The sequence below is a fragment of the Metopolophium dirhodum genome, chromosome 1, assembly GCF_019925205.1.
Source record: "Metopolophium dirhodum isolate CAU chromosome 1, ASM1992520v1, whole genome shotgun sequence".
Classification (NCBI taxonomy): Eukaryota; Metazoa; Arthropoda; class Insecta; order Hemiptera; family Aphididae; genus Metopolophium; species Metopolophium dirhodum.
In genome coordinates this window covers 30,007,618-30,020,562 of record NC_083560.1, presented here as the reverse complement: position 1 = coordinate 30,020,562, position 12,945 = coordinate 30,007,618, and the positions used below count along the sequence as shown (strand labels likewise).

The following is a 12,945-nucleotide window of genomic DNA, read 5'->3' as shown; positions in this document are numbered from 1 at the left end:
ATAAGCCTCAGAGGAATATAATGATCACAAAACGTAAAAATAATGATAACCTGCATTTTTGATGATAATCTAAAACGATATACAAAGTATATAAACTAATATATATAAGTAAAATATAAAATTCGGCGGTATTCCTTTCGCAATTTCACCCAAAAATTAAACCTTCCTCTTTTCGCCCACGTCCTCTCTTTGACCAAATAATATGATAAAATATTTTCCTCTTTTCGCCTAAAAATAATTGCATTCTTTTCACCCACGATTTCACGTTCAAAATTTTGGAGAGCACTGTCTAAAAATAATGTACCTTTGATGTCATAATGTTATAACAATAATAAGAGTAATAGTGTGTATATATATTATTATATAAGTATGGTATTAGGTAACAAAAGTTTTTATTATAATTTGTAATTCTCCACCAAGTGGTAGATACGTGGTTCGCTGTATTAAAATAGAACTATAGAAGTGCAAACTGTTGTATATTATATTAAATATAATATCCATAAATTAGTACCGCAATGTTCACGATAAAAATAATTTTGAAATATATTTTCACGCGTGCTTTGTACACACAAAGATTATACTATTATACATTATTCTTTCGAATATTTTCAATGAAAATTCGAGTATACCAATTCCAAGGGATTTATAAATATTAATAATTCACCAACAATATCATGTGACCTGCATTGGTTTTATTTAAACTTAAAATAAAACAAATCAACAATAAGTATATTATAATAAATTAATAACATAAATCACACAGTGGTAGTTTTTTAGAAACTTGAAAAGTGAGGTACTCGGGAGTCGGTTGTGCTTTGCAGAGATGTAACTCAAATAATTGTTAACGACTTTTGAACTTAGAAGCGATGATGAATTTGTAGAAAAAAAATACTGGCACGGACTAGCGAAGACTATGGCACACAGTGGGATAAAAGACAATTATTATTGTAGGGTGCCAAAAGTTCTATTTTTAAAACTAAAAAATTATTGGTTCTTTTATGAATAATTTATCTTTACAATATTCTGACGCTAAAAATAGAATTTCAAAAGAATTAATTAATATACACTCCCGACTTATAGAGCTGTATGTATAAAAAATATATATATTATTTGATTAATATTTTCAAACTTTTATATCTACATTTTTATATCATTTAAGTTTTCACTTAAAACAATAAAAATTATTATTTTTTTATATAGTTATTATATTGTTCTACGTGTAATAATTACATATAATTTTTTTATTTTAATTATTTTTTATTTGTTAAGTATTTTAAGGTTTTTTGAAATTCGGAAGAAATTAAGAATGATACTTAAATTTAAGGGTACAAGCTCATTCATAATATTGAACTATGTGCATATAAATATAATATTACAAATACTATTGTAATAGTAACAAGGTTTTTGTTGGTTTTGTATCGGCTGGAAGCCTGGAAATACATGAAATAAAATATATTATTTTATTAAATATATTATTAGATAAATTAGTTTCAAATTTAAAAAAAGTGCGAAGGACTGCTCGGTCTGCAAGTGTGCTAAATTCCCGGTTCGAAAACGTATTTTAATACTACACAAAAAACCATAATTGCATATACAATTTGGGTATACAATGCGTGTACCTATTTCTCCATATGTTTATATAAAATATATTTATTTTTTTTTTTAAATTGATCATTGAGCCCGGCAACTAAGGCCATTAGCTGTTAGAAAAAAAAACAAAAAAAATTGAAAACTAACTATGTCCGTTACACAGCTAAAATAGTCAAAATAATTTAAAATTTGTAAAGAAACTGAAAATTTGAACATTCAGTGCAATTTTCATGTATTTACAGTTATTCATTTTTGAATAATAACAAAATCGCTACATGAGAAATCGAGTGAATATCCAATCTTGTAAAAATATAAACTTCAAACGCTCATAAATTTTAATTTGATTTGCTTGTAGACATTTTTTTTTGATAAAAGGTAGACAAATTAATGAGGAATCTTGTATTACTTGACTGAATGTTTATATTAGCATTTTGTATACACCATAACAATTTCCAAATATCTTGACTTATTTGAGCTGTTTACGGACATTTTCAGTTTCCATTTTAGATTCTGAGCGAAGCGATGAATGTATTGATTTTACAATGATGTGTGTTTTTTTTTTATTTTTGTGTCTGTCATCACCTTTTAGGACAATAAAAGTGCTTGGATTTTCTTCAATAGTAACTTTTCTGATAGGAAAGTGAATCTAGTTGGTACTTTGGGGGGTCAAAAGTAAAAATTTCCCAGTAGTTTTCACAAGCGACGTGAAAAACAAAAGAAAAATTAAGGAAAAATGGGATTTTTTACGCAAAATCTGTTTTTGAGAAAATCGATCTTGGTTTTTGGTGTAACTCTAAAACAAATGACCGTAGGGACATGAAATTTTGACTGAATGTTTATATTAGCATTTTCTATACACCATAAAATTTACAAAATATTTTAATAATTTTATTTGTTGGGTAAAAAAGTGTGAAAAATTGATGCAAGGCTCCTGGTATGTTACAATAGCAGTAGAAAAATATTTAAAACACATACGCACAATTTTTTTTTATAAGCATTTAAAGTTCGAATTTTGATAGTATTTATACAATTTTAAATTTAATAATTATTTTGCATTTAAAAATGTATAAAATGCTCAACTTTTATAGCTAAGGATTGAAAATTTAAATCATGTAAATAGGTAAATAGGTAAATATATAAATTTATTACTTTATTTACAATAATATCATCAAATATACTTAGTAACACAATACACAAACTAATACACAGTAGTTCGTGCTTAGTAATATCATAGGCTGACTGATCGTTTTCGCTCAGAATCGTTTTTCTTATACAATGATAGTATATCATTGAATTCAAATATAACACTATCCATTACAGTGAACCACTTGTAACGTACTGTACAGCAGAGCGACACCCACTTGCCCATTTTTTTTTCTGTGTATGTCAACAAAACTTTATTTGTTGGGTAAAAAAGCTTAAAAATTTAAAACAAGGCTTCTGATATATTGTTACAATGATATTTGAAAATATTAAAAATCTTTAGTCAGTTTTTTTTAAAAAAAATGTTCAATTTTTATATCTAAGGATTGAGAATTTAAAACAAGGTTCCACGTACATAGGTTATATATAAATAATTACTTTTTTCACAGTACATAATAATATCATCAAATATACTTAGTAATATCATAGGCCGATTGACCGTATTCGCTCAGAATCGTTTTTCTTATATAATGGTATTAAATGATTGAATTAAAATTTAACACCATCCAGTACAGTGATCCACTTGTAACCTACTGTGCAGCAGAGCAACGCCCATTTCACACCTTTTTTTCTATGTATGTCAACAAAACTTTATTTTTTGGGTAAATAAGCTTGACAATTTAATACAATATTGTTACAATGATATTTGTAAATATTAAAAATCTTTTGTCACAGTTTTTTTTGTATAAGCATTTAATGTTCAAATCTTTACAAAATACGGAAAAATCACAAAAATTAGCAAATTATTTTGAATTGAGAATTCATTAAACACCCACTCGGCCACCCGCCCATCTTTTTATAATTGAAATAAATACATTAATGAAATTGGTTGGACAAAAATAATAATACCTCATCATGGGGTTCACATATCCATAACCAAGGCATTGCAAAAAGTTTTCTTACAGCAGAACATTTGTTGTTTGCTACTTTTCACAAATGATTAGAAAAATAAAATAGGTACCTACCCTTGCCTCATTGAGCATCAAATACATAAGGTATTAAAATAAATACTTTAAGAAAATATTTAAAATTGTCTTATCTCATTGATATAATATAATGGATTTACTTTTCAGTCTTTGATAAATTGAAAGCCTATACAAAAATATCAACTATACACAACTTCCGTATCTTATTAAATATTATACAATAAATTATTAAGTGTTAAAAAATAATAAATTAATTTTTATCCTTTAACAAAATATGTTTGCTACACAACCATGAAAGTACATAGTTATGGATGGCTGGTATAGACTTATTACTTAACGTCCAGTATTATTTCTAATGAAAAACCTAAATTAATAAACCTTAAAAATGAAATAGCTAACCATATTTATTTTATATAAATTCAATTATATAGTTTTTCATGCTAAATTTTTATTTGTTTATTTAAAACTGAAAAATATAAGAAAACAATTTGGCATAAATTACAGTCTAAATATTAAACTTAATTTAATATAATATGGTAGGTTATAGAAATATTTACCTATTGTTGTTATTTGAAATAAAATATAAATAGTTTACCAGATAGAAAAAATTATTTTGGTTTGAAACTTGGGGACTAGGTTTGATTTGTACCTTGCGTTCATAGACGTCGAACACGCAAATGTGCTCTAGGACTCAATCATCTATTGAAATTATATATTTCTTATTTTAAAATATTTTATATTTATGCACTCAGAATAAATATATATAAAATATTATATTATTAAAGTATAGAAAAATATGCGCCACTATACATATAAATTACCTAATATTAATGTTTATAATATCAAAAATGTTGAAATTTCCCAAAATACTTTTATCTTGTAAATTATAATAATGTAAAATTTTTAATTGTAAGTGTAAATCTTATAATATATATGCACATAGTTTAAATAATTTGTTTTTGAGTGCCAATTTGATTATATTTTTCACTTGGGCATCCATTGACAAACTTGACTGACTTTAATTATATTAAATCTGAACTACTCTTCTATTGAATGATTGCATTCTATGAAAAATTGCTTTACAAATAAGACTATAGGACTAAGGTATAGGAGAAGTTCATATATTTTTCTTTGTGTATCAGAGTCTTCACTGTTCAACAACCAAAGGAATCAATGAAATAGCCAAGTTTTTTAGCGTTGTAACCCATATTTATGCAAAAAATTAATTTACTAAGTACTTCAAATATGAAAAATTGACATTTAAAAAAAAATTACAAAATTAATTTTATTTGTTTTACACTATAATTTTATGAAATGATCTACACAAAAAGTTTGTTAAAAAAATTCATGGGATGCATTTGTACACCTTTGCATCCCACAAATGACGCCACTGGTTAAAATTACTAAGCTAAACTATGTTACTCGTAAAAAAAAAAATATTTGGAATTGAAAAACTGATTAGAAATAACTCGAAGAATCTATAATATGATTCATTGTTGAGTTTGTACAATGACCATAATGCTTCCCTTGATGCATTCCACTTGATGATTGTTCCAGTCTTTACTTTGACAAAACGTAGAGCAATATGATGTACGTCGACACAATGAACATTCTGCAAATGCATCTCTATTGCAATTGGCACACTACAGAGAAAAAAAATTGTATGCAAAGAATAATTTACAACCAAGTATGTGTGTTCTACCTTTTTAACATCTGGTTTATCATCATTACTTGGCTGTAATTCTGCCGCCACACTTGAAACTGTCTCCACGTCAAAAACATTCCTATGAGAAATAAATTAACACCAGTTTATAAAATCAACGACTTGACAAACATCATAAATTAGTAATTACCTATTTTCTATAGAATTATCATTGGCCCTCTTAAGTTTTGCTAACAACTCTTGTTTTTCCATACTCCATTTGTACTTAGCAACACGCATAGAGTTACGAAAATGGTGAACCATTTTAATCATTCTCGATGACATCTGAATTCCAAATGAAAAATATATATTAATGATACTAATTATACATTAGTATATAATTGATTTAGTAAGGAACAGATTTTTATAAGGAAAGTTTAAATGTTTTACTAATTCAATAAAAGCACTAAAAAAAATATACATACATACATTTATAAAACCATAATTTTCATAGGGTTTACAATTTTAAGACTTTAATTGATATTTTTTCTTAATTTATTAGGTGATTTAATGCCTAGAAGAGAAAGATAACCTGACCTCTATAATCAGAATGAATGAACGAAAAATAAAAACGTTTACATATACATTTTTCTTTACATTTGAATAATGTTTGTATTTTTATTTTTAGTTTTTAGTAATTTTTAATTTTCAACTAATAAAATGAATCCATAAAATTATAAGTATGATAACACAATAATAACTGTGACATTTTAATAGCCCCATACAATTATGTTTTTTGTACACATTTTAAAGAAATATTTATATTTTTTTACTCTATAAGAATATTTATTTAAATAATAATCTGTTCCTCTAATCACGAGTTAATTGAAATGTTATTGAAGAAACTTACATTTTCTAATTTTTTAAACATATCTCCTATTGAATCATTTGATTGAACAATTTCAGCTTGAGAAACATCACCCGTCTGTAGAAGTATGGCTTCATCATTTTTTATATCGATATCATCATTGTCTATTGATATACCTATACTGCTATCACAACTATCTTCACCATTACTAAGAGTTATACCATCTTCAATTTTTTTCTTCTTTGAACGACTAGACGAATGTTTTTTGGTACGTATTCGTTTGTATGGAGTAAACAGTCGTACGGGGTCAGTCTAATACAACATATACAACCATCATAAACATCGCACTAGAAATACCAATGACCAAGAATAATATTGTACTTACAGCAGATTCGTCATCACAACAGGCTGCACATACACAACTCATAGCATGTGGTAATAAAACTCCATCGTATACTAATGTTTGCAAACTACGGCCACCAAATCGTATACTTCTTTTCCAGTCCTTACTAGAAGCCCTCCCACAAAGGGCTTCAAATTCACTAGGTGTGTACCATTGGTTTTCAAACTTAATACACTTGCCTCGACAGCCAGATCCAAATTTTTTTTTATGCAGCTCTGCGTTGGTGGTCTACAGGCGTTAGACATGATGAAAAGTTATAACAACAACTTTAGTATTAATGTAGGTATATTAAAATATATCTTTACTTTGCATCGTACTGGTAATACTGGGAACTTGGCAGCTTCGGTATATGAACAACAAGGTGCTGTATTTGGGGATGATACACCTTGATCAGTCTCTTCTGTGTGAACATTATTAGTGGTTGAGTTATCTGGTCCAATATGAGCAGGTTTGAAAGTGCCATCCTTAATAGATTAAATTGTATTAGTAAATGTTCAGTTGCGAATACCAAGGAGTTTTAAAATTTAAATTACTTCGGATCGAACTACAGTTCGCCACGTATCACCATCAACTTGAGTGCGTGTATCACAATTTAAAAATCTATTATTCACGCACAAGAGAGGTTTGAAATCATTTGATTCCGAAAGCTGAAATCAAAAGTACAAGTTCAATAACTAAGTCATGGTTAATACAAGTTTATACTACAACAATCACTATAAAAGTGAAGATAAAAAAAAATATTTAACATATTTATAAGTTTATAACATGTACATGTGTATTATTATGATAAATTGCCTAAATTTTGACAGGTTGTTAAGCTCAGATAGATCTAGCAAGTTACCGAGTTTACGCAACTATGCCAAACTATATTTTGGTAGATCTTGTATATAACTTACTTGTTCTAACCCAATTTAACAGGTTTTGGACTAGTACAAGTTTTAAAACTTAGTGGCTTGATACTTAGCATATCCAACACTGCTGATGCCTAAACTTTAAAGGTAATAATCCCCTATTAAGTTCATCTATAATAATGTGATAATAAAAAAAGTAATTTTATCACAGATTACATTCATATAACAATCTGTGATTTTATGGTAATTATTTTTTTATAAAAAGTATGTTTATTTTATCAATTGGTCGATAGAAAATACTGTAGGGTTGCCATACGTCCCGATTTGTCTGAGACACTACTGGTTTTCAGTATGGCATCCCGGTGTTCCAATAATGTATTTCGGGACAGCCAATTTTGCCGGGATGAGACTTCAATATTTTATGTTTGTCTTTTATTAGATACTTTTGGTTAAAATAGTTTGCCCAAGTACCAAACAACTCAAACTAATCTGCGATGGAAAACACATCAGCCACAGATTAATAATTTTATATTTAAAAAAATGTTTTTCACTGCATTGTCAAATAAAATATGTTATCCCCAGAAAAAGGTTCCAAAAATTATACTGTGTGTCGGTGTCTTAACGGTATTGCTAGCTACACTAGTACACAACAGTTCATAATATTACAAAATATTCTCAAAACTCATGAATGCTGAATACTCTTAATGTAATTGAAAACCCGTGCAATAATAAATATCTAAAAACTGTTTAGTGATAGATTTTGGTCCAAGTGAAACATTATTTTCATGACAGCGCATAGTTCTGTGAGTCCAAAGACTTGTAGTTGGGTAAGTCGTGGGTGACCTACGTTGAAGAGAAAGTAGGTAGGTATTTGAAGTAGATTTTATTGCTTAAATGTGTTAGCTAAAGAAGTTGGGTGCATCAGCTTCAATCTATTTAACAATAAAAATGTAATATACCTATTATAATATGAAAGAGGGGTCTTTTATATCAATAAATGTTGGGTGGGTCAAACAATTGTTTGTTGTAGCAATAATAGAATTCAATGGACAAAATATATTTATGTATTATTATGTTTTGAAATAGCCCAATTGGCCACCCTCCCGTGGGTGCCCTTGAACTAAATAAAAATTATACGAAATCCAAAACTTTGTCGGCGGTACGTCAGAGTCCACCCCCGTCAACGTTGTCGATCACATACCTGCATCGAATCGGCGGTAATAACGTTAAACATGCCAGCGCCCGACACGTTAATGAGCTGCCCGACGGGTATGGAGGATACTTGTACTTGAGACGACGCGACGTATTCGGCTGCAGCCGTAGCGTATGTGGCGGCCAACACGGAGACGTCCGACGACGACGACGGCGGTGGCCCGTTGTGGTTTTCTTTAGACGCGTCAGCGGCGGTGACGACTACGACTTCGGTGCCGCTCGTACCGGTCTCGGCCATGTCCGTCTGTTCAGCGAACTTTTCCGAATGACTTTGCCGGCAACCACCGCCGCCACGGTCGTCCACCATCGCCGCTTGCAGTCGAAGTTGTTGTTGTTGTTGTTGTTGTTGCTGCTGCTGGTGGTGGTGTTGGTGCCGACGGTGCTGTTGCTATTGGTGCGGCTGGAGTTGTTGCTGATGTTGTTGGTCGTCCGCGTAACCGCCGCCGTCGGTCACGCACATAATATTATAATAAAATATATTTTCTCGATCTGTGACAACGTGACAAAAGTCGCGTAATATTTATCGTTTTACTGCCAATCCGGTAACGAATGGTTGTTCGTTTTTTAGCGTCCGATTCGTATAACACGTACCACGTACTACAGAGCTTCCGGTCCGATCGCAGAGCATGCAAAACCACCTGCAGAAACAACTGCGACGACGACGACGATTCCACTCGACGCCCCGTGTTCACGTTATCGTTGTGACCTGTATCCGTCGCACTTTCTACATAAGTACATAATATTATTGTTCTGTGATAATATGAAATACTGTAAACGACAATAGAGGACACGTATTTATGGACCATATACGAGTTCGGCCCGTAAACCTTATATAGGTCTATAGTTCGGCCACACTTGTCTGAAATGCGATTTGATTGGCCGTTAGACCGGTTTACATGGTTATCGGCTTATCAACAAGTGTTTTAGTGTTTTTTAGCTTATTATCACTTATCAATAATATTAAGTGCTATCATCTGTCGCTAAACGCTTGTAAACTTTTATAAAATTCTAAATAACCAAGGTGGATAACACTACAAGCATCATATTGGTGCGTGGAACCGTTTTCATGTTTTTCATAGGTTCAGACTTCAGATCATAGGTAACTAAGACCCCAATCACCTGATCGAGTTTCGCTTCTATATTGTTCTATGCTACATTTTATTTCTATAAACAACCAATTAAATTGTATTTGTTGGGTGAAAAAGTGTGAAAATTTAATGTTCTTAATATATTGTTTCAACAGCAGTTAAAAAATGTTAAAAATACATGGGCAAACATTTTTTGTAAGTAATGTAAGTTCAAATTTTGACAAAATATATCAAATTAAAAATTAAAAAATGTATAGTAAGGATTACCTTTTAAAGCTAAGGATTGAAAATTTAAAACATGGTTCCACGTAAGTACGTTATTCTGCAACCAAAAAAAGTTATTTTATGTTCAAATTTGGACGAAATTAGATATATAAACGAAGAAGAATGATTTTAGTGTTGTCAAATTTAATCCACTTAGGATGCCGGAATATTTTTCATTTTTATTGTCAATATTTGAAAACTTTGACTAAGTGCCAAATTTGCCGACTAAATATTTTTAAAAAATCTTGAGTGGGGGGGGGGGGACACTATTAAGAAGACGCCACACCCGCATGTGTTGTCACCATCTTACAAACGAGTATAACATACAAAATTGACGCTCAGAAATTCAAGATTTATGCTGTTAGCTTAAAAATTTGAGTGATCTGACCTATAATGTAACTTGGCGGTAAGAACATTATCTGTGTTTTGATGGAAGTTTTTTTTACGATAATTTAGTTTTTAAGTAAGTTATGCGTGTATAATAAATGTAAATTAAAAATGCTCATAACTCACTTAAAAACTGAATTATCATAAAAAAACATCCAACAAAACACAGATAATATTCTTACCATCAAGTTTCATGATAGGTCGATTCACTTTAATTTTTAAGCTAACGGCATAAAACTAGATGCTCTGGTATGCTTACGCGTTTGTAAGACATGGGTGTAGGTGTGGCGTTCTCTTAAAACTGGTGAACGAAAATTTACCATGTCCGATGTCGCAGCCGTACCTACGTGTGTAAGACGGAGTATTCTTCTTCCAAATAAAAAAAATAGTTATCAAAATCTGACAATTCTACGAGCCTTGAGAATTATACCTCTGAAAGTATGAAGAAATTTTTTTCAATATAATACACCATACCTATCCCCCTAAATAGTAAATAGGTATCGAGCAGTAGATTAGTGGAAAAGTATTATTATTAAACTGGCAACTTAAATATAAAATATAATTTTAAAATTTGATAGAATTGCAGAAAATTTGAAAAACCGGCATCGGGCCCCTATATCGTTAGCTTAATATTTTATTTTTTTAAAGTACCTATTTAAATAATGTCAGAATAATTTTAGGCGCCGATATCCCTCTGTTATATGCTGATGATTTCAATATCATCTGCCGCAGCTCCAATAGCAACACTATTCAACAATTGCTACAAAATTCAACCAACAAACTTGAATCTTGGTCCAAAATGTCTGGTTTCCGATTCGCGCCGAATAAAACTAGTCTCATACTCATCAATCAAAAAGAAAAAAAGGATAATATATCAATAAAAATGGGCAACTAAACTATCAATAACCAAACTCAAGTCAAAATCCTCAGGATAATCTTCGATTCTAAAACAACATGGCCCCCTAACATACAACACATTAAAAAACTTTCTAGTATTAATTTAATTAAAACACTTTCTCACTCAGCATGGGGAGCATAGACACAAATGTTACTGAAAATCCACAAATCACACAAAATAGATTTTGGAGCCTCTCTAATATTCACTGCCAAACCCTCCCACCTCAGAATTCTGGAATTTGTACATAACTCAGGGGTCCAACTATCCATAGGCGCGTTCCGATTAATCTCCATCAGTAGCATACTCAGCGTTGCCGGCACTCCACCATTGGACATAAGATGGTCCGAACTAACATTCAAAATCGCAGCTAGAATGGCTCGTGCCCCCCAAGGCCTTCACTCCTCCCCCAACCACATTTTCGACAAATACAAAAAATATGATCTTGATAATATATTGACAACTAAAATCAGTATCTCCTCACCATGGCTCGATGAACATCAACCTAGACCTTCACCAACTCCCTTAAAAATCTACCAGCACCACTCACTACAGACATTTCTTCACGGAAATACTGTCATCTAATCAGCAACACGCACTCATATACTGGGACGCCTCTGTCATGGTAAATTGTGTCAGAATTGCTATCATCCACGGGGACACACAAATTCAATGGAAATTATCAAACAAATGCTCTAATTACACTACTGAAGCACTTGCCATCCTCAAAGCCATCGAGTTTGCAACACACAAAGTTAAAGCCAACCAGATCATTATCCTTAGCGACCTCTTTCCACCCTCGTGAGCATCCAAAACCAGTGGAAACCAACTGACTTAGCAATAAAAATTCACAACGCACATACTTGTTACCCTCGCCGGTAAACAAATAGCCTACATGTGGATTCCCGGCCACTGTAATATAGAAGGCAATGAACTCGCTGACAAGGCCGCCAAACCTTTAGTGCTCACCTAGCCAATAACCCTCTTACGTCCCTGGTTTTTACATACCAGGACGTTAAGAGAATCATTGCTAAATACGCACATGACCAGTCTTGTAAAGAATACTTTTATTTGGTATTTGGAATACATATTCGAATAAATGAGAATTTAGGTATTCGGAATACGTATTAGAATAATTCTTAAAAAATATATTCAGAATACATATTCGAATACTTTAAAAAGTATTCAAATACTATAAGAATAATTTTTTTCACTACTAGTTTTTGTCAGTTTTTGAATGGTTGGTTATTAACATTTATTAATTAATAATTAAAAATACATTGTAATCATAAGTTATATATACATTTTGACATATATCATGTGATACGGCCGATACGGACCATACGGAATACAACACATTGGTGATCATAAAAATAATCATATCATAGGCCAATATTATATTTCATTCAAAGAATAAATATGATTTATAATATGTCTTGTTATAAATTTAAAACTATTTTTCTAGATCGGAAAAAAGTATTTTTTAATGAATAAAAAATACAAATGAAAGTATTCAGAATACGTATTTGAATACTTTAAAAAAAAGTATTTAGAATAGTATTCGAATACAAAAAGTATTCAAATACTTATATTTGAATACTTTACAAGATTGCACA

At 30.7% G+C, this 12,945-nt stretch overlaps 1 protein-coding gene across 1 annotated transcript; it reads right to left on the bottom strand.

Moving 5' to 3' along the window:
- Window positions 1–5,209: 5,209 nt before the first annotated feature.
- Window positions 5,210–9,155, bottom strand: LOC132953616 (deformed epidermal autoregulatory factor 1 homolog). The gene is given in 8 exon segments (XM_061026022.1): window positions 5,210–5,362; window positions 5,422–5,503; window positions 5,573–5,706; window positions 6,272–6,541; window positions 6,615–6,860; window positions 6,938–7,096; window positions 7,166–7,279; window positions 8,685–9,155. Coding segments are annotated over 8 exon segments (1,629 nt in total).
- Window positions 9,156–12,945: the final 3,790 nt, after the last annotated feature.